We start from the raw sequence: 21,876 nt of genomic DNA on the forward strand, positions 1-21,876 counted from the left end.
TTTGTACCTGTGGCATATCTAAAAACTGCCCAAATCTTTTTTCTTTGTTAGTGTGTCATGTTGGTGACTGAAGCCTGTTATGATGACTTCAACACATTTCTTCAGACAGGTTGGCACGACTTTTAATGTCCAAAAATTTTTTCTATAAGCCGACTAATTTCTTTAGTAATTATTTCTGACTTTTTTTATGCTTTATCTTGTAAACCAGGTGGGCAGAGTAATTTGAATGAATATGATGGTGACACACAGGTGAGTTTGATTAGTTTTGCTCACACTTCCTTTTAAAATATTTATTTATTATCCTAATGTTTCTGCTGTATTTCCTGTTTTTCCTTCCAGTCTGGAAGTCTTCCTCCTTCATGTTGGTGAAAACAAGAGCAGTACCAAAGACACTTCACCATCAGTGATCACAAGACCATCCATGGCCGCTTCCAATGAACTTTCAAAGCACACTTCACCTTCAGTGCAAAGTACCATGAATGAATGACCTTTGATGTATATTGCTGTTAGTGCTGTTTGATGTTTTGAAATAACACGGTGCACTAAATAATAAAAATAATTTAACTAAGCTTTGAGGCAGGTAATTTCCTCAAGGAATTTTAGTAATCAAGTTAACTCGAATCATTCGAGAAATAGCTACAGCCCTACTTCAGGCAGTCAGCTAGTTTTGTGGCCTTGCTTGAAAAGTGTCGATACGAAACCTATTGTTAAAAAAAAACTCCTTTTGACAGTTTGGCACAAGCCATCTGGGAACACAGCAAGCAGGAGGACAAAATTACTGTGATTAAAAGAGACTTAAATGTTATTCTTTTGGCCTCCACTTAAAATTCTGTGTTCTGGGAAATCATGCTAAATATGCTGTCCATACAGTGAAATATGGTGATGGGAGCATCATGCTGTGGGAGTACTTCAGAAGGTCTGAGTTTATGGGAAGGTAAACTACATATTAATACAATAATTGAAAAAAGTCCATCAAAATCTCCAGTCATTTCTAAATTTTTCACTTTTTACAATTTTAGAACATAAAATCAAATTAAATTCAAAAACTGAAAAATATTCATTGTTCACTCCTGACTGAAATAAAATGTAAAAAACAAAAGAAAAAATTTATATAATTATTTTCTTTAGATTGAAGTTTGCCAAAAATATTGGATCGTACCAGCTGAATACACTCTTCAAGATTTTACAAAGAATCTTAAAGACCATGTATAATTTTCCTTCCACTTCACATTTATGCAATCTTATCTTTTGGATTATCAAATAAAAGTTTTGTACAACATGTTGAAGGTTTTGGTTACAATGTGAAAACACGAGAAAAAGTTACATTAATACGTTTTTTGTTTTGTTTTATTACTGTACTTAGTCAGGCGTTATTTAAAGATACCTGACACTATAGGTGTAGACGTTCCCCTTATTTTGATAGTCTCGAGTTATAGCATTTTTTTCTCTCTTTTTTTAATACTTGACCTATTTGACAGCTGTGGATCCCTCAGCTCTCACTTCAAAGCAGCGGTAAGCGCCATGTGTAGAAGCAGGCTCACTTTCCTTTGTCAGTTACTTAGTGCAGAAGCTTTGGAAACTATTTGACAGTCACAGGTCAGTTAATCTGTCCAGAAGCACCCTGTTACATCTCTGGCGCCTCACTGCAGGTTTTCTAAGACTCTGAGCTTAATTAGAGCCTGAGCATAAGCTGCCAGTTCAGTCTGCAATCCTCGCTGGATCATGTTTCTACTAAAACTTTTGCTTTTTTTTTTTCTGATCACCTTTGTTTTCTGAAAATTGTAGACAAATAGCAATAAAAGTGATTGACCTGCAGGGAAATAGTTTTGCAAAAGAGCCTGCTGGAACATTTCCTCTAGGAAGCTGCCTAATTAGCCACATTTCTCAGTGAAGAAATATGTTACAGTCGTCTAAGTTGTCACCAGATGTTCTCAGTATGACCAGATTAATGGAGAATTGAAATAGAAATGTTTTCACAAGACTGTCCTTCATCCAGTCCGGCCCACCGTCAGTCTCTGATAACTTTTGACAAAATACACTAGTGTTGAGTAAGTCAACACTGATGTGACTTACTCAACACTAATGGTCACTAAGGCCATTTCCACAACATAAGGGCGGGAGAGGACTTGTGAAAAGGCAGTCTGGCCAGATTGATTCTGGTGCCAGTAATGAGGTCTGACATCATGACATCAACTGCATAAGGAGACAATGTGGGGACCAGCAGCGCCAAGCACAACCACTTGACACTTTTTAATAATCGCTAAGACTAGCCATGGTGAGCCACCACATTTGGCAAACCGTGGAGGAGGTGGCTGCAGTGCAGGAGAACTCACAGAAAGTCCTACTGTTGTCTAAAGCGAAAGATGGATGATATTTAGAGGGATAAATGATGCATCAAGATCCCCACAAGAGAAGCACAAACCGTGGATGGTATTTGGTTTGACACTTGCTCAGATTGATGATCTATAAATATCTTGATGAGTCTCCTTTGTTTTTCAAACTTTTTTTGTTTGCTTAGACTGTATACAAATGATACAACTAGCGATCCAGACCTTACTGTAATCAAGTTAGTCGTATGCTAGGAACAACAAATCCCTATATGAATCCATTTGCCTATGCGTGTGTCCATCCATCGTCCATTCACCCACAGCACTATCTTTCTGTCTATCCACTTGTCCAGCCATCCATTTATCATCTATTCCTCATTCCATCGGCCCATCTATTAATCTATCCATCAGCTCATTAGTCCATCTGTCAGCCCATTTGACAGACAACATGGTGGGAGATGATTGGAAAACGGATACATAAAAACATGTCAAAGAATTGTAAAAGACTTGAGACTATGAGGTTCATCCAGCAGGATGACGACCCTAAAAGAACACCTTCCCCTAGATATTTGTGGACCATGAGTTGCTTCATACCGATACATTGTGGTATTCTATTTGTTGTGTTTCCAGGAATAACAGGAAGGCCACTAGATGGTGGTATGTCAGCTATGTAATAGAGCAGTATGCACTGTCGTCTCCATGCTAATTCTGTGCTGACTGCCTGCAACAGTAACTTTCATTACAAATGTGCACAAAGATTAGTCTGTATTCTGTTCATTTTGAAGAAGCACAATTTTGCGATTGCAGTGTTTACATTGATAAGAAACACAATTAAAATGACACATGAATATGTTTATTCACACAATGAAGCATTAAAAAAAAACATGCCATGCCATCATCTTCCAACTACTTCTTGTTGTCTTCTTTATGGTTTGCTCCAGGAGCCACATCAAGTTTTTGATCATGTGACGTGATGGAAAAGAAGTGTTTCCATTCCAGTATTGCAAAATAAATAAATTTTAATATGGCCAGAAAACCACTTCACTCTTGCACCAAAACCTTTTAGTGAAAAACAAGAATTTTTTCTAAATTGCTATGTTGCCATTAAGCAAATTTATTTTCACAATGTCGAATTTCGCAGCAAATGTCACTTGTGCCTCTTTTTCACTGAGCGGTTGGTGAGATTTGACTAGGGTCATCAAGGCACTTGACCTTGGCCTTAGTATTGACTGATGTTTGATGTGCTGCTAGCCTTCATAGGGAATTGCTGTGTTTGTTGTCCGGCCCTGTGTCTAAAGAAAGGGAACCCTGGGGCAGCGGTGTGAGATAACACTGTTGATGATACAACCCTGGGTTTCAGTCCAGTTACAGATATTGGTTTTTCTGTGAAGCCCACTGTGCATTTTGCTCCATGTCAGCTTTCCTCACCACAAAGCAGAGAACGATGCTCTCTGCTGAATGCTCTTTACTCTGTCAGGCTTTGTGAGGAGACAATGTCAAATGTTATTTTTGTGCCAAATTATAATCATGACAAGATAATCAACTGTTTTTATCTGAAGTCTTTTTGTTGCCGAAAAGTCTGGCATTAACGTTGGGTTAAGCTCTCTGAGAGACCCACTTTATACCTTCATCTGTGTTCATCAAACTCTCAGGGAGGCAGCAGACAGCGTGCTGGAAGGAATTTGCATTGTTAACTGACCATCTTTGGATAACACAACATCCCATACTTAAATCTGATTTGTAAATTTCCTGTAAATAGAGACTGCTGTTTTTCAGCCTCACACTGTGGAGGGTCTTATTTTTGTTTAGTTTAATAAACAATATGTTTGGATTTTTTTAAGCACTTTTAAGTCTGAACATCCACATAGAGAAATTCACTATACTGATCACAGTTTGTTTTTTATGAGAAAGTGTAATGAAATGAGCTTCATTACTGGGACTATTCTTTACTTAAGACACTGTATAGCACTTTAAAAGCACTTTTTGCACTTTATGAACAAGCACTTTATTTAGAACTGCACTTTAAGCATAGATTTACACATAAATAATTTGCACACAAGAAGTTTTAACTGTATGAGTATTTTTAGTGATTAGCATGTAGCCTTTTGTTCTGGGGTCTGCACAGCTGCTCCTCATTGAGAAGTGAGGTGGTTGCCCATGAAGAGAGGATAATTGTTACTCAGAGCAAGGAGCTACTGGTGGGTAGTGATGGGCTATCTGAAGCCAGGTTTCCAGGCTTGTACCGATTAAAAAGGGGGCGTGTCCGACGAAGCCCCGCTCGAGGCTTATGTTGTCTTGCTGAAAATCACTTGACTGGCAGCAAACGAGGCCTTGCATTGCATGGGTCACGTGACTGCTTCATTTTGCGTGTCGGTTTTCAAAATAAAAATGCAATGAGCCATGCTGCTTCATGGGTTGTTGTCCATTTGGTCGCACATCAGAGGAGAATATTTGTCTTCAGTGGCCAAAATAAAATGAACATTGACCAACATATTTGATGTGTATTGATGATGGCACTCATCAAAATGTAATGTTTGTTACTGCTTTTCTCAATTGTAGATTATATATTTTTTTATAACTATATTATTGTGATTTTATGATGTAAATCTCTCTGAACTGTACTGTTGCTGAAATGTGCTACACAAATAAACTTGGTTGATTGTCTGAAATGGAGCCAGCAAGAGGAAAATCTCTGACATCTTCTGGGAATACTTTGAGATGATGGTTCACAATAAAATTCTTCTTAGATAACAATAATTAACCCTCCACCTCCCAATTTCTCACCTTCTGCAAAGTTCCACTATTATGTGTAGTCTGATTAGTAAAGATATATCAGTCTTGCACAGCAGAAACAGATTTAATCCTGTTGCAGAACTAAAATTCAACATGTAGCCAAATATAAGGAATTTTAGAAATCCAAGAAAAAGAGAACGCCCCAACAGACACTGCACTCCCAAGACACTAAAACGTCAAATGTCTTTATTGTCAAATCAGTCTGACATAAAAGAAAACCCAACATAACCACTGACATTCAACATATACCAGAATTAGATTGGCTATAAATAATTTTAATAAAACATATGACAGTTAAATATGGTTTCATTGATTCTCCTGTTACTAAACATGAGTTTGATGAAAACTTTGTGACAATATTGCATTTAGTAGTTTTTGGAAGCATGATCCAACTGAGTGACAAGGCTGTTACAATTTCACCAGCAGATGTCACTAGTGAGCAATGAATGAAGCATCGAGTAATGAACCTTTTTGCAAAGCAAAGGGTTGGAAAGGTTCATTGCTTCATGAGGCTTCATTTGCCCATCACTAGAGCAAATGTTTGTGCATAATCTGTTAAGTGTGGAGTGCTAATATGAAGTGACTCACCTGCCTTTTCTGTGTCCTCTCCAGGGTGTTTTTTCCCCAGGAGTCCAGACACCCTTTATAGGTTCCGGGAGAGGCCATTGAAAAGTGTGGAGGGGGGGGGGTTGTTTATGGGTTTTTGTGGTGTTTCATTATGGTGTAAGATAAAACATAAAATAGTTATAAAAAGTAAATGGAAATGTTTGTATTTAGTTGAAGGTATTTTATTGAAATAGGTGGAGATTGGTGAATTGAGATCCCCCTGTGAATTGGAAGTGGTTTGGTTCGTCACAGCTGGGACTATTTAAGCCTGCAGTTTCACTTGTGAAATGTTTGTTGATGCTGTGAGAAGAATAAACCACTGCTGTTTCCACCTGACTCTGCCTCAACTATTCTTCCTCACTGTAAAATCCAGATGCAAAAGGCTGCCTTGTTACAGAAAGGTTAAAATTAAATAAAAAGTGGATTAACACTGCTTTGCAAAAGGAATTACCTACATCCAGACTGCCACTCTAACCTCTCTATAGGCCCCCCTCAAAATAAGCCTTCAAGTGTTCATGCTCTCGATCATGTCAACAATCCTCTCTGTTCTGAAATGAAGGTTTTGAGGATTTTTACTTAAAGGTGTCTTTGATCATAAAGAGGAGCAGAGCAGCTTGGCTCTCATGCCTCTTCTAAATGCTTGTCTACATTGTCAGGTTCTCTGGGGTTCCACCCCGCCACACTGAAAGGCCTCGTTTCCCTGGCAGCTTCCCCTCTGTTCATCTCACTGCAAATCCCCAAGGAAGGAAGACACAGACTCTTTAATAACCCTCCTCTTTATTAAAGGATTATGTGGGCATTAAAAGGCCATGTCATAAACTCATGTTAACATCTGTTCAAAGCTTTTTCCACAACTATAAAATTAGCATACGTTGCTTATGTGTTGTTTTGAAGGTAGTTTTGTCCTTTTGTAAAAGGTGGATTTAGCAGAACATTTCTAAAATGCAATAATAAGACCAGTCTCCTAATATTAGATATGGACTTACCAGACTTGTAGTTCTAAGTGGCTCATTTCAGATCACCAATTTCTCAAATTTCTTACCAATACCTATTTAAAACTATTCTGATTTCTGTCAGAGCAACAAATAACAATAAACCTCTCTTTATATTTACTTAATGAATTAATAGTTGAAATCTTTTGACAGGTAAAGGTTTATATGAAAGACATAAATATTTAGTGTTTGATCTTTTGTAGTTTCCTTTTAAACTGACATTTAGCAACAGTTAACAGCTAACAGCAGTGTTGGTATTTTTTCCAATTTCTAAGTCCAATATTCACAGTTAATGAAGGTTTTGTTCACTACAGCCCCATCATTTGTAGTATTTTACAAGATAATATTTATGCACCATTTGAGAGGCAACTTAATAGCACAGCTAACCATTCTGTGGTGCTAACACTAGCTAGGTTAGCAAAGCAAAAAACAAAAAACATACTCTCAAGTACCAGTGGCCATTATTATTCCTTCTAGACTACCTGAAAGTTACATTTGTTTGTACTAAGAACAGCTTGCACTAAACTTTATCTTCTATATTGTCATTTCAAATGGATTTTTAGTTACAGAAAATGGTTAGCATTAGCAGCATGAGGAATTTTCTGATTGCTAAAATCAAACAATATTTATTTACATCTAATGAGGTTTTTGCTTACAGTAGCTTGATCTTTTATCCAATAATTTAAGTTAAAATTCATTGGCCTTGCTATCCTTAAGAATACAGCCCAGCTAATCTTTTATTGGAGCTAACTTTAACTCGGTTAGCAAAGCAGAGAATATTGCTTCAAGACATTCACTATAAATGATTAGTGTTTTATCTTCTATATTCTTATTTCAATTTGTTCATTAACCAAAAGAAGCTAGCACATGCTAATTTCCTGACTAAGGGCAAATTAATATTCTTACCTAATAAAATGTTTTCTCACAGTAGTTTGATCGTTTGTTCTATTTTTTGGATACTTTATCAGGGAAAGCACAGCCAAGCTAACTTTAACTCAGTAAGCAAAGCAGATACAATCAAACTGGAACAAAAGTGTCTAAAAACATGTTTGATTTTAGTATTATTAATCACTAAGGCTAATTTAAGATCAAAAATGTCAAGAAGTCACCAACACATGTATTATCATACAAATCAAAAATACAAATGATATATTAAAACTGATGCTTTTCCTCCAACAAATGTGACATTCACAACAACAGTAACTTTGAGCGTAGCATCAGTTAAATTATGAAAATATTTATTTCTCCCTCTTTCACAATTCTCATAATTAACGAATAATTTAATTTTGATTTCCCAGACAGTGCAGGATTAAATAAAGATCTAATAAAGCTGTTGCTGCCTCACTCCATCCACAGTAATGCAAAGACAATAATGAAAAATCTCGAAAAATCTCAACAGATGAACAGAAAACTGTTCATCTGCCAGGCAGCTGGCCTGGCAGATGAACAGTTTTCTGCTGTATGTTTTCCAGCCTCGGAATAGACAGGCAAACACACAAACTCCCACACTGATGGCTCAGTCCAACATTATTTGCTTCACAGAGATGAGCTGACATCACAGTTCAAAGCACAGCTGCCTCCTGCTGCCCCTAATTATTACCAACAGGCTGAAGAGCCATATAAGCTGCCATATGGCACATTGAGGAGAAATTAAATTCTAAATTAGCTGCAAAACAAAACCCAAATCCAGAGCAGGTAGTCATTTCCAGTGTTGCCTTAGAGGTCAAATGTGACATTTTAATGAAAGAAAATGGGCTGCGAATAACAAAGCCGCAGCTGTGTAAATTCCTCTTCTGACAGTGGAACAGAAGACGTTTGACTTCAATCTAATTAGCATTCTTTTAAGTGGAGAATGGCTGCCCTCCTGCTGTTAAAATAGATTTAACAGAAACCCATTTGAAGATGTACTAGAGATCCTTCTGCGTGTGTACACAGGAACAGAAGCATTGTGTTCTGTACGTGCGACCCAAACCTTCTGTTAGAGGTCTTCAGAGCAGCAAGCCTGTAAAGGTCCAGTGTCTCTATCTGCATGGAGGCCGTGCAAGCGAAGCCGAATGAGCTTCTCAGCCCACTGAACTGAGGCTGACTGAGAGACCTCCCGCCCCATTTGGTCCCCATCATTAAAAGCACCGATGCAGAATGCCTCGGGCTCACCAGGCTAAAGGCTTCGTCTCTGATTAGTTGTAAATTGTTACAACTAATCAGAGATGCTTGCCTGATTATTAGGCAAGTCTTAGTTTTGACCAAAGCAACATTTTTATACATATTTATAAACTCCACATTGTATAAACTTGAATAGAAGATACTTTTTTCAAGCAGTGGTACAGGTGGTACATCCAAAATACAATGGTCTGCATCTTTCAAGAAGACCAGGATTGTTATGCAGGACAATACTCCATCACATGCATCAAATTACTCCACTATGTGGCTAACCAGGAAAGGCCCTAAAGATGAAAATATAATGAAGTGGCCCCCTTCCTCACCAGACCTAAACCCCAATGAGAACCTGTGGGCCCTTCTTAATTGGGAGATTTGTGGTGAAGGAAAACAACACATCTCTGAACAGTGTCTAAGAGGCTGTGGTTGCTGCTGCACAAAAAGTTGATCATCCACAGATAAAGAACCCGACAGACTCCATGAATGGAAGGCTTACAACTGTTCTTGAAAAGAAGGGTTGGTCACTGATTTATTTTTTAAACCTCTGGTCAGACTGTGATCTGGAAAGTACTTCTATACCTTTGTGTCAGGTCTGCTAATAGCTGTTTAGGGTCTGGTCAGTTTTGCTCATACAAATGACTCAAAGTCTTCTGGAGAGAAATGTTGCAGGCACAAATGTAGGTTCTTTGGATGTGTTCAGCTCTGGCTCTCTCCCACTGCACTCTTCTTTCTTTTCATCTGGGAAGTGATCCAGATTCACCTCACTGTTTTGTTTTGTTTTAAATTACATATGGCATTATCTAAGTTTATAATATGATAAATAACTACTCAGACAAAGTTAGCCTTCCTGTGTTTACTCTGTAGATTGAAGTACAGAACAGACCAAACGATGTCATCAACCCATTAGGTGAAAAAATGGCGACCTCCATGGATGGAAAATAGAACAAAAGATGTACATTTTTTTGAAGTGATTATGAGTTTTGGCATATTACAAACAGTAATTTTTTTGTTAATTGGAAAATTACAACATATTTAAGCCAACATGTTCAACTAATTCTGGATCTCTGTAATGCCTTGTTGGAGTGCTGAGATTCCAGAGAGCTATGTTGGACTGCTGGAGCCTCAGTGCAGTGAGAGGGCAGCACAAAACCCCTTGTGTTCCTCAGCTGATGTGTAACGTCATACCTCGCTGTGGGAGACAAACTGGGGATGTCAAATCCTGGGTAAATTAGAGCAGCTCATAAAAGATAAAGGCAGCCATAAGACATCTTCTAAGTTGTGTCAGCATTTGTTTAATTGGATTTAAATACGGATCCACATTTTTGACTTGCAATACCATATGTACAGAATTATAAATTTGATTACTTTCACTTGTACTGTCAATCATGTAAAACCAATACAATTTTACTTTGTGCATTCAGAACTGCTTAAAGGAGTATAACAGCCAATGTAACATAAATCCTAAAGAAACTGACAGCAGTTGGTTGACTACATTTGTCAAACCTGTCAAAAACATGTTTCACAAAACGTCTTCAACAAACATTTCAAATGGATTAGAAAGTGCAATTACACATTCTAAGTATAATGCTAAATAATGATTTATGAGCATGACATTGCTCAGAGCACAAATTATAGAATTTGATTGGTGCATCTCCAGATTTAAACTCACAATCAAGAAGTTGACGGGTTTTTTCTCTGAACTTCCTTTATTTCTGTGCAGTAACCTACATCTTCTATTTAATGTTGTCTTGCAGAATTTATTATCCTTTAACTTTTTCACACAATAAAGTGGACGTAAAAAGATACATTGTTCCTTTTCCTATTAAACCCCCCCCCAAAAAATACAAAGTGCAACTCAAAAACCCAAACAGCAAAACAATCAAATTTGAAATATTTTATTACAAAGAAAGTCACTTTTAATAGTGACAATAAAAACAGTCCTTTTCTTCTTAATAAAATCCAAAGTTCAGTAATTGTCCTTAAAGAAAGTCACCAATCCGAGGCCAAGAAGCCATTTCCCCTTGATATACTCTTTTATAATATTCTTTATCTCACTTTTACTTATCTTAATATTCAAATCAACAATATTCTTTTTTGAAGCACTCTTAGCAAGAGTATCAGCCAACTCATTTCCTACCACACCAATGTGGGCTGGAATCCAAACTAGTTTTACATGAGAACCATGATTTTTAATCCTGAAAATTGAGTGAATTATTTCCAATATAATATCTTGTCTTGATTCTGAATTTACCTCTTGAATACCAATTAATGCACTACTTGAATATGAACAAATTAAAACCTCTCTTCTTTCCATTTCCTCAACCTATTTAATGGCTTCTAAAGCCATTAAAATTGCCATTAACTCATCTGTATACACTGTCAGTTTATCAGTTATTCTTTTACTTTTCATAAAGTTTAAATCTGGAACTACAAATTATATACTTACTTGATTGTTTAACATTTTAGAGGCATCTGTATATATTTGAATATATTCTGAATATTCCCTCTTTATATAACTCTCCACTTCCTTTTTCCCTATTGTCTCCCTTTTTAAATCAACTTCAGCCTGACCAAAAATTCATGATGGAATAACACGAGTAACAACCGCAGGACTAATTAGAAAATTATATATTCCAATATCTTTTACTTTGTTCAAAGTTATCCATCCAAAACTATTCATTTGTTTCTTTTCTTTTTCTTGACAAGGTTGCAGCATAACATGTGGAGGATGAGCATGACTATGTCTTTTAATATTTGCTCAGTAAGTCATGGCCAGCTGCTCTCCTGAGCTCCAGCGGCATCTCACCCATCTCAACCTGTAGAGTTGAGATGGAGTGGTTTTCATTGCTCCGCAGCAAAGTTTTAATGCCTTATAATTGTATTTTATCCATCTTTGCCAATAAACTATTTGAAGCTGAATTATATAAAATACAACCATAGTCAAAGATTGATCGAATTAGCCCAATGTAAACGGTCTTTAATACTTTCCTGTCTGCTCCCCATTCTCTGCCTCTCAAACATCTCTTTTTTTTTTTTTTTACTTTTTTCCACTATTTTACCTATATGTATTTTCCATGTGAGTTTTTTATCAAACCACATACCCAAATATTTAATTTGATCTTCCCTTTCTATAGCATTCCCATACAATTTAAGATTCACATTAATATTAACCTTCCTATTTGTAAAAACAACAAATTTAGATTTGGATGTTGAGAATCTAAATCCCCATTCTAAAGCCCAAGCTTCTACCCTATTTAAAGCATCTTGTAGTTTCTTGTTTATAAATTTTGTGTTTTTTCCACTCTTCCAAATAATGCCATCATCTGCAAATAATGAAACACCAAAAGATTTATCTATACTACTAAAAATATCATTAATCATTATAATAAATAGCATAGGAATTATAATACTGCTTTGGGGAGTACCATTTTCAACTTGATACTTTGAACTCATTTCCCCACCTATTTTTACTCTAATATTTCTTTCAGTTAAGAAATTTTTAAGCCACCTATATATTTGACCTCTTATACCTATTTGTTTAATTTTAATCAACAGCCCTTCTTTCCACAACATGTCATAAGCCTTTTCCACATCCAAGAAGACTGCTGTCACACTCTCTTTATTAATCTGGGCCCGTCTAATTTCATGTTCCAGACATAATGCTGGATCTATTGTACTTCTGCCTTTTCTAAATCCAAATTGATAAACTTTAATGTTCTCCTTAGATTCTAAAAAATAAATTAATATATTATTTACCATTTTTTCCATAATTTTACCCAAACATGATGTTAGAGCTATTGGTCTGTAACTTTCAGCTGAATGTGGATCTTTACCAGGTTTACAAATAGGAATAATGGATTCTTTCCATATATCAGGTAATATCCCTTCCTCCCAAATTTTATTATACAATTACAATAATATTTCTTTACTCGCATCACTAAGATTATTTAACATACAAGTAACTTGATCATTACCAGGAGTTGATTTACTAGAATTCCTCAGAGCTTTATTTAATTCTAACAAGGAAAATTTCATATTAATAAAATCATATTCTTCATCATCATGCAATAATCCAATATTTCGCTGTAGAGTAGTTTCGCGTCCTATTTTTTCTTTATTTAGATTCTCTGTACTATGTGTTTTTGCAAATATTTTCGCTAATACCTCAGCTTTATTTTCATTATTTATTATAATATTTCCACTATCTTATATTACTGGGAAAAAATACCCTTTTGAATTCCCAGACATTTTTTTAATAGTATTCCAAACCCTGTCAATGCAGTGTTTTTCCCCAAAGATTCACAATACTTCCTCCAATAATCCCTTTTAGCCTTTCTTATAGTTTTACTGACTTCTGCCTGCTTCCTTTTATAATTTATTAGATTTTGGAAACAAGTTATTTTCTTAAGTGTCTTAAAAGCTTTATTTCTTTAATTACTATTGAGCATTCTGGTGTCCACCAAGGAACCATCTTCTTTTTTTAATACCACTACTTCTAGGAATAAATGTTTTGGCTGAATTAATAATACATTTGGTAATTTCTGAGTTTAATTCATTTACATCTACATTTTCCAAGTTAACCTCACTCATAATTTCAAATTTACCCCAATCTGCTTTCTCAAACTTCCACTTCCCCTCAAATTCTGCCTGGCCTTGCTCTGTATCTATACCTATATTGACAAAAATTGGATAATGATCACTCCCCATTGTACATTCCTTAAATACTTTCCATTTACACATACCAGCACAAGATTGAGAAACCAAAGTCAGATCAATAGCAGATTCTTTACCCCTTACAAAGTCCACCCGAGTATCTTCTCCATTATTTAGAATTACTAATTCTTTTTCTTCAATCACCTCTTCTAAAATCCCTCCATTATATAATCATCTTGATCTCCCCATAAAGTGCTATGTGCATTGAAATCCCCACCCCAAACTATTTTCCCTAGGATTGTTTTAAGTTTAAACTTTTCTAATTGTTTACAAGGATTGTGCAAAATTATTTTAATATTCCCATCATTTGTACAAATTTCTACAGCAGTAATTTCTAGGTCTGACAATATTTGTAGCTGAATAAATTTTGTTTTCCTTTAAGAATATAGCACAACCTCCTCCACTCCCATTTGACCCGTCTTTACATCAGGGGTCACCAACTCCAGTCCTCCAGGGCTACCATCCTGCAACTTTTAGATTCATTTCTGCTCCAAAATGTCTGAATCCCTCACCAGCATTCATTCCTCTCTGCAATAGGCTGGAAACAAGCAGTTTATTTGATCCAGGTGTGTTTGAGCAGAGATGCATCTAAAAGTTACAGGATGGTAGGACTGGAGTTGGTGACCCCTGCTTTACGTAAAACTGAGTAACCATGAATATTAAACTGTAATGATGGCTTGAGCCACGTTTCTTGAATGCATATTATATCTGGTTTTGGATTTAAATTATTAATGAAGCCTTTAAATTCCTGACCATTTGCTATTAGACTGCGAGCATTCTATTTGTAACATTTATAGGCCACGCAGCTAACTGCGGCTACAAAAGCAGCATCAGAAGATGGTTCTTTTTGAAGGAGCCTGGGGTGTGAATGAAGACACAAGTACTGTTTTAGTTTTGGTGTGAATGTATTAGTGATTTGAAGAATAAAAAACAACAAACAATTACAAATACACATTGAGAGACAACTTAATTCCAAATGAATCAATTCAAAGATCAAAGTCCTTGTCCTTAGCTCGCCATCAGTTCAAAGAGGATCTGAAGATCTTATCCATCATGGGGGGGGAAAAAAACCAACCTTAAAGGCCAAAAAAAAGCATTAAGTGTTTTAAACAATTATGTGCAAACAAATGCAATTATTAAATATCTAATTAAAGATTTCAGTCAGGTTTAAATTTTAACCATAATTTAAATAGACAAAAAGAATATCAATCATATTTCCAACTAATCAATTTAAGGTTAAAGTTGAAATCAAAGTTCACTTTCAAAATATCAATCAAGGAAAATAAAATAAGTTAACTCAAATACTCAAGCAAAATGAGGAAAAGAAATATACTGCACAATATCAAATTAAATGTAGCTACATCCTATTTTCAATCTCAAGAAATCTTGCACAAACCCAACGGTTACCTTTGAGCAGAGAGTGCCAGACTACAATCTAGTGATGGGTCCGGCAACACCGACGCATCGGCGCATGTATCAAGCCCATAGATCAAAACCCGTGTCGGTGCGCGTATTGGTTTCAGCAAGTCATGTGACCAATACAGGAACTGTTTCGAAATGACATTAAAGCGCCAAACTGTGTTTATAAGGAAGCGAATCTGTCAAAAGCATTTGCCAAACAAATTCTTGATCTTTTACATTGTCATCAAAGGAAATGTTTCCTCAGTGTGGCACCATTTTGATCTTATATTGGAAAATAAATTTGTTTTCATTTTTGTCATTTCATCCGGTTCTTGTCAGTTTCTACTTGATCTATCTGAACCCAAATTGAGCTGAAACTGATTCTTAGTTTACTTTCATATTATGTTCTGCAGGTTAAGTGTCGCATATGTTTGACTAAATTGTCTTATTTAAATAAATCCACCTTTTCAATTCTGAGGCATTATGAGGCCAGGCATGAGAATGAAGTCCCAGATACACCTAGATAAACTCAGATATACAGTCATTCTACAAATTACTCAGTTGCTTTTTACAAATTATTTCATATACAGTGAACCCTGACTGTAATGCGGTTCACTTTTCACAGTATCACTGCTTCGCAGATTTTTTTGCGCAGTTTTTTTTTCCCACAGTGTTCTTCGGCCTTAATAACCATATGATTGGTAAAAACAGTCTCTGCGCTACCTGAGTGCCAATAACGTTACGGTGTTTAATACAGATTGGCCATTCAGGAGATGGAAACTGAAACTTCCAATGTCTGCTGGAAAAAAAAAAACTGGCCAGAGGCAGCAAAACCCGACCGGAGGTTCGTTTGATGAGATCCATCGTTCTGTCGTAGATACAGCCGTGAATCTCCCGGGGCAGGTTGGAGGAGATGCTTTAATGACATGACTGCGGATCACATTAAGGCCTGATTGATGAACACACACATCTGCTGACCTGAAAACAGGTTTTGTTCTTTGATTTCAATGTAGAGTATTTATTTATGCTGTGTAGTAATTGTAAAAAATAAAGGTAACTACTTCACGGATTTCGCCTATCACGGGTTATTTTCGGAACGCAAGCCCTAAGAAAAACAAGGGTTCGCTGTAAATGTAGTGTTTACTTCATTTTTTTCTACAGCAGGAGAAGTTTTTGTCAAAAACGTGTAACAGGCTAAATTTAAAAAATGTTGTAAAAACTTTTTTTTAAATAAAAATGTGTGGGGAAAAAACAGTCCACATTCCAAACACATTCACTTAAATTGTCACTTTATGGTCCATGTTCACATTCTTTATTGACTGTATATCAAATATATTTTAAATTTAACTGAAGATATGACATAATACAACATATAATATTCAATAAAATACAAAGACTTAAATCTTATTGTATAGACTAGGTCATCAAATCACTACGTTGCCTGTAGGAATTTTTAATGTCCAGCAGGTGTCAGTATTGAGTGACACAGTATCGACACAGTATCAATACAGTGTTGCTATGAGTCAAAACGCCTCATGACACCTCATTTACCCATCACTACTACAATCAGCTGTGAATTCCAGTGACAGCCCAGGTAGCAGTCTAATAAAACAATGCTCTAATGATCAATTGAGCAACATTTTTATGGTGCACAATACTGCTATCAACCCAGCAAACTCACCAATAGTTCAAATCAGTTGTTTCAAAGATTTGGGTGACTTTCCAGGATGAAATTATCAGCAAGACACCAACAGCCAGCCACAATCACAGTGGAACAGGTGATGATGTTCACACTGCACTGGAGGCGAGGCTTTAAATAAGTTGAACAGTTTGGGGCAACACAGGAAGTGGGCCCGCAACAATAAAAGTCTTTACTAACTGACTAAATGCGGGTTACACATTGTAATATTAGAATTATGTGATCATTTGAGATGCCTCAGGTTCAGACGATCCTTCACCCTGTCTAAGTTCATCATGAATTTTTTCCCTTTGACACTAAAAAAATTCGTAGCTGCTTTCACAATCATTTTTATTTTTTCAGTTTTACTTTTTGCTTGTTCTGAGCAATTTATGATATATGCAAGAAAAGGAATAAATTTTTCTAACATAATATTACACTGATTAATGTCTGCCACCGTCTTCCTCTCATAGCTTATTTTTGGTGCATTATCATTACTTTTCACCTGTTTCACTGCTTCAGCATAAGTAATTCTGTTTTCAGTTTTTACTTTTTGAACTTCAGCTGCCTCTTTCCTTACAGTGCATCCTGCATATGCTGCAGTATGATTTCCTCCACAGTTACAACATTTAATAGGATTATTTCCACACTCACCATAAGAATGTTCGCCTCCACATCACACCTCTGTTTCCCTTTACAAACGTTTGCAGTATGTCCATATCTTTGGCATTTAGAACATCTGAGCGGTGGTGGAATATATTGCCTTACATTAAAGCTCATGTAGCCAATCTACACCTTATCAGGCAGAACTCTATCTTTGAAATCCAGTAGTACAGATGTACTGTCCATTTTCTCCCCATTTCTAAAAGCCTGTAGTCGTTTGATGCCTGTAATTTTGATTATTTTTTATTTGATTATTATTTATCTTTTGATTATTTTCTTCAGCTCCTCCAAATTTTCTCCTACTGGAATTCCTGATATTGCTCCTTTTTCTTCCCCAACAACCTCTTTCCAGCACTTCCTTTTTACACACCATTTATAATTTTAGAGCTTTATTCTTTTGTTCAGCATTTTTACAAATGATAAGCAGACTTCCATCTCTTAAGACTTTAGCTAGTTCTACATCCCCAACAGCTTTCTTTAATCCACTTGACAAACTAATGGGGCTCACTCCAAACATATCCTGTCCAGTCTTAAATTTTAATTTAACTTTAAAATCTTCCATCATTACTTTCTTCCTTATTTCAATTCTTTCTTCTTCATCCTCAAGAGATCTTTTTCCAGTATTTATTCCCTTTTTAGCCTTTTCTCCCCCCCACCCCCACACCCTTCTATTTTCTACCATAGACCATCCTGTATCCATATTCTCATCCTCCGAAAGTCCCCCACTACTACTTGCCATCTTGATCCACTCACAACCCGGATTATGCCAAAAAAACCACCTATGGATTAATTTAGTAGACGCCAGTAAACGTTTAAACCCAATCCATGTCTTCTCGCCAGCCGACATCAGGAAAAAACCAATCCACTGCCAACTCCCAACTCCCTTCATCTTCTCCTTCCATCCAGGCTCCTTTTATTCTGGCTTCAATCACCCTCTGCTGACACCTGAGCACACTGATTACAGAACGCAATCAGTGTGCTCCGCCTCCTTAAACGGCTGCCTTCAGCCCAGTGCGTTTGGTTTGGGAAAAAAAAACAAAAAAAACAATCCAAGCATGCAAAGCACAACAAAAAAATTAAAAGAAAAGAAAACAATCATATTTTCCCCTGTGCAACACATAAATAGAAACCATTACCCTGTACCATGGTGTATAGCTAGTAGCTGTCTTGCTGATGTGCCCGATCACCACAACAAGAGGCAGCCAAGCTAACCAGTTGTGTGTTTATCAGAAAATGACTCCCCAAACACCAACTAACGTGTATGTTAGATGTCTGGAGAATCAGGAATTTCCTAATGATGTTCCACTGGTGTAAAACTGCAACTTTCCGAGATGCATGTTAGCCTGTAAATATGCAGAGAAACCTGGTAACATCCTGAGACTGAGTTCCTGTGAAAGCTTCCAACACATCAGGAATCACAAGCCAGATCATTTTGTATGATCTGCTGCTTGAAAGTGAAGCAGCAATCTTATGGGTTTTTTTCTTCTTCAGGTGTTTCACTGTTGTTTTTTGGGGTACTTATAAAGGCATGGTAGCATTTTGGTCAGATAATCCCGTTCCAGTTATGATTTACAAGGATTCTTAATTATTGCAATATAGAAAACGAGAAACATATAACATTTGTTGGTACTAAGCACTTGGTTTGCACTACACTTTATCTTCAGTATTGTCAGTTCAAACAGATGTATATTAAAAGAAATTGTTAGCATTACCAGCATGAAAATTTTTTCTAACTGCTCATGCAGCAATATTTATTTACATCTAATGATCAATATCTTGATCTTTTGTCCAATATTTAAAAAAAATTCAAATGTATGTGCCTAGATATCCAATAATACAACCAAACTAACCCCTTTTGGAGCTAACAACGGTCAAAGCAGAAAAACTCAAACCAAATATTTTCAAGTATCAATGGCCATTATTGATACTTGAGTAACACTTGTTCAGAAGTGTACTGTAAATGTTTAGTATTTTATCTTCTATATTCTCATTTCAAACAAATGTTTGGCAGCCAAAAACAGCTAGCATGATCAATTTGTTTAACTTCTAAAGCAAACTAATATTATCTAATGAAAACTTTGCTTGTAGTAGCCCATTTTAATCATGACTTAGAATGATTTTGAAAGATTGCTGTCAAGAAAACATGACATATTTTGTTGCAGGTTACTTAATAGAGGTAGTAGTTTTTGATTCTAACAGAAAAAGGATATTACAAAAATAATTCTACTGATACGTCATGTCACTAATCTTGATTTGATATTCAGCCAACTCGAAAATCAATCAAAGTCCATGCTGTTGGGGTGCCCGTTTAGAAACCTGAAAGAGGAGTATTTCACAAAAAAGAAAAGTAGATTTTTCAGAATCTGACCTGCTGGACATCAGTTTTCAATGGGAAATCGTCTAATTCCAATCTCTGCCGTTTGATAAGCGAATCTTCATTTAGATCTGGTCTCAGACTTTTTGAATCTCTGCAAATTCCAGGCTTTGTGCTTTCATCAGCACATGCAGCCTTTAAGTGGCTCAACCAGACTTAATTAGCCTCATCTCTGTGGCACACTGCAGCCTTTTGCTCAAATTAATCTTCTCAGGTTAATGCCCAGCACTCCCTCTACCAACCGTCTCTAACAGAAGGCAGATTACTTAGCTAAAAGAGGAATCCTGTATGCAGCCACAGCTAATGAACTCGATTAATTAAACTGAGACTCTTCCTAATTAATGTCTTATTGGGCTTGATCCCACTATGACCCTGTAACAAAAGGGAGGAAACTGTGGTTTACCAAAGAGAAGTTTGTACTCATTGATTTACTTGTTAGAGTCTTAATTAAAGAGTGATTACGTTTAGTGTGTTTCCACGGAGAGAGGAAAACATTTAATTATGTCATTTCTGTCTTTGTCCTGCAGGTTAATGGGAAGGACCTCTCAAAAGCCACCCATGAGCAAGCAGTGGAGGCGTTCCGCACCGCCAAGGAGCCCATCATGGTTCAAGTTCTACGCCAGGGTCTTTACCCCCAACTGCTCGCCCCCATCACAGACACCCAGGTGTCGGACATCAGTACCCAGACCGACATCACCCTCCAGCACATCGTGGCTCTCACCAAGCTGCCTCCCGCCTCACCCCCGAGGACAGAGCTAGAGGAGTATCTGCTGCCGGAGGAGTGAGTAGAGTAGCTGACAGCACTGCATCGCAGATTCATGGGAACTTCAGAGCGATCAAAGACCGAATACGGTCAAGGTCTTGGCATAGATTATTCTTCTCCTTAGTTAATCTTTTTTTTCCTGGAGTCTTAGAGGATGAACCAGGGAAATTCCTTATCCACAAATTAAAAGTCCATCTTGATGTAAAAGGAAACATACAGACAGAACAACGTTGCTGACACACCTGGTAAAGATGTGTTTGTGACCAACTTAGAGAGATCTTAAACTGCTCTTTTTGTGCACAATTTCTTAACCTCTTCTCTCATCACAAATGTTTTGTGTGTGTGGCCTGGGATGAAAACAGAATGTGGTTGGATCTAACAAACTCTAGAGATGTGTTGCACACTCGAACAAAGTGATGTCGAAACATACGGTGGTTGTGAAGTTCCTTTACTTTTTTTCTGAATCTGAACATACAAAACACATTCATCGATCCGACGTGCGTCACACTATGGCTGCTATGTTCTTCTTCTTCTTCTTCTTCTTCTTGTTCTTCTTCTACCACGAAACATAGGACCCAAGGCTGCCCTAAGCGCCTGTTAAAAACTGATCCCTTTCCAAACTCGCTTCACTCTCAGACAGAATAGCGACCAACATATGTGAATATTCAGCTAAACATGGACAATGAAACACAGTGCTTTTTAATAACAAAGCAAAACAAAGTATTCATAAGAAAGACAATAGACTCATATTTTAATGGAACGGGGGTTCCTTGATCTAAAGTCTCCAGCAACTGGTCCTCCACAGATGCACCAATCAGGTGTTATTTCTGGTCCGCTCTGGTTCTCTAAGATCTAACTGATCAGTCACCACTTTTTATTTTGTAACATAGAACATAGAAACATGTTCATAGAAAATTTTAAATTAATTTTACCTGCTGATAATCAATCAGCAGGTCAACTGATTCCAATTTCAGCTGTTCGATTGGTGAATTTCTACCTAGCTCTGCATAGACCTGTGGTTGAGTTAGCCACACTTTGAATTGTTAACCTGTTAAAAGATCCAGCCATGACTCAATTGTCCATCTGTTTCTATCCAATTGTCAACTGAATTTTGAGCAAACTTTTAAAATGACACAAAAATAACCAATTAGTAGGTGGAAACACCTACTAGTTGGTTGTGGGAAGAAACCGGAGTACCCGGAGAAAACCCACACATGCACAGGGAGAACATGCAAACTCCATGCAGAAAGACTGGGAATTGGGGCTGGGAATTGAACCCAGAACCTTCTTGCTGCAAGGCAACAGCGCTACCAACTGCACCACTGTGTAGCCCTATTCTGCTTCCAAATAAATTATATTCGCATGTCGCTAGTAGTAGCAGTTGTTAAGGAGACTTGGTGACCCCAAGA

At 36.8% G+C, this 21,876-nt stretch overlaps 1 protein-coding gene and 1 long non-coding RNA gene across 3 annotated transcripts in view; both read left to right on the top strand.

Annotated features, from left to right (window-relative positions):
• Positions 1 to 6,062, top strand: part of LOC148159839 (uncharacterized) — a 28,090-nt gene extending 22,028 nt beyond the window's left edge. For both annotated transcript variants that reach the window (XR_015762934.1, XR_015762935.1), the window contains 3 exons: positions 52 to 109; positions 209 to 249; positions 340 to 6,062. This is a non-coding gene — a long non-coding RNA (uncharacterized LOC148159839). The remainder of the gene's footprint in view (positions 1 to 51; positions 110 to 208; positions 250 to 339) is intronic.
• Positions 1 to 21,876, top strand: part of pdzrn3b (PDZ domain containing RING finger 3b) — a 233,886-nt gene that overhangs the window by 165,002 nt on the left and 47,008 nt on the right. The window contains exon 4 of the mRNA XM_088005922.1: positions 20,232 to 20,485. Coding sequence (XP_087862048.1) covers positions 20,232 to 20,485 — 254 coding nt within the window. The remainder of the gene's footprint in view (positions 1 to 20,231; positions 20,486 to 21,876) is intronic.

The sequence above is a fragment of the Poecilia mexicana genome, unplaced genomic scaffold, assembly GCF_051168715.1.
Source record: "Poecilia mexicana isolate PSO_F unplaced genomic scaffold, ASM5116871v1 scaffold_5, whole genome shotgun sequence".
Lineage (NCBI taxonomy): Eukaryota > Metazoa > Chordata > Actinopteri > Cyprinodontiformes > Poeciliidae > Poecilia > Poecilia mexicana.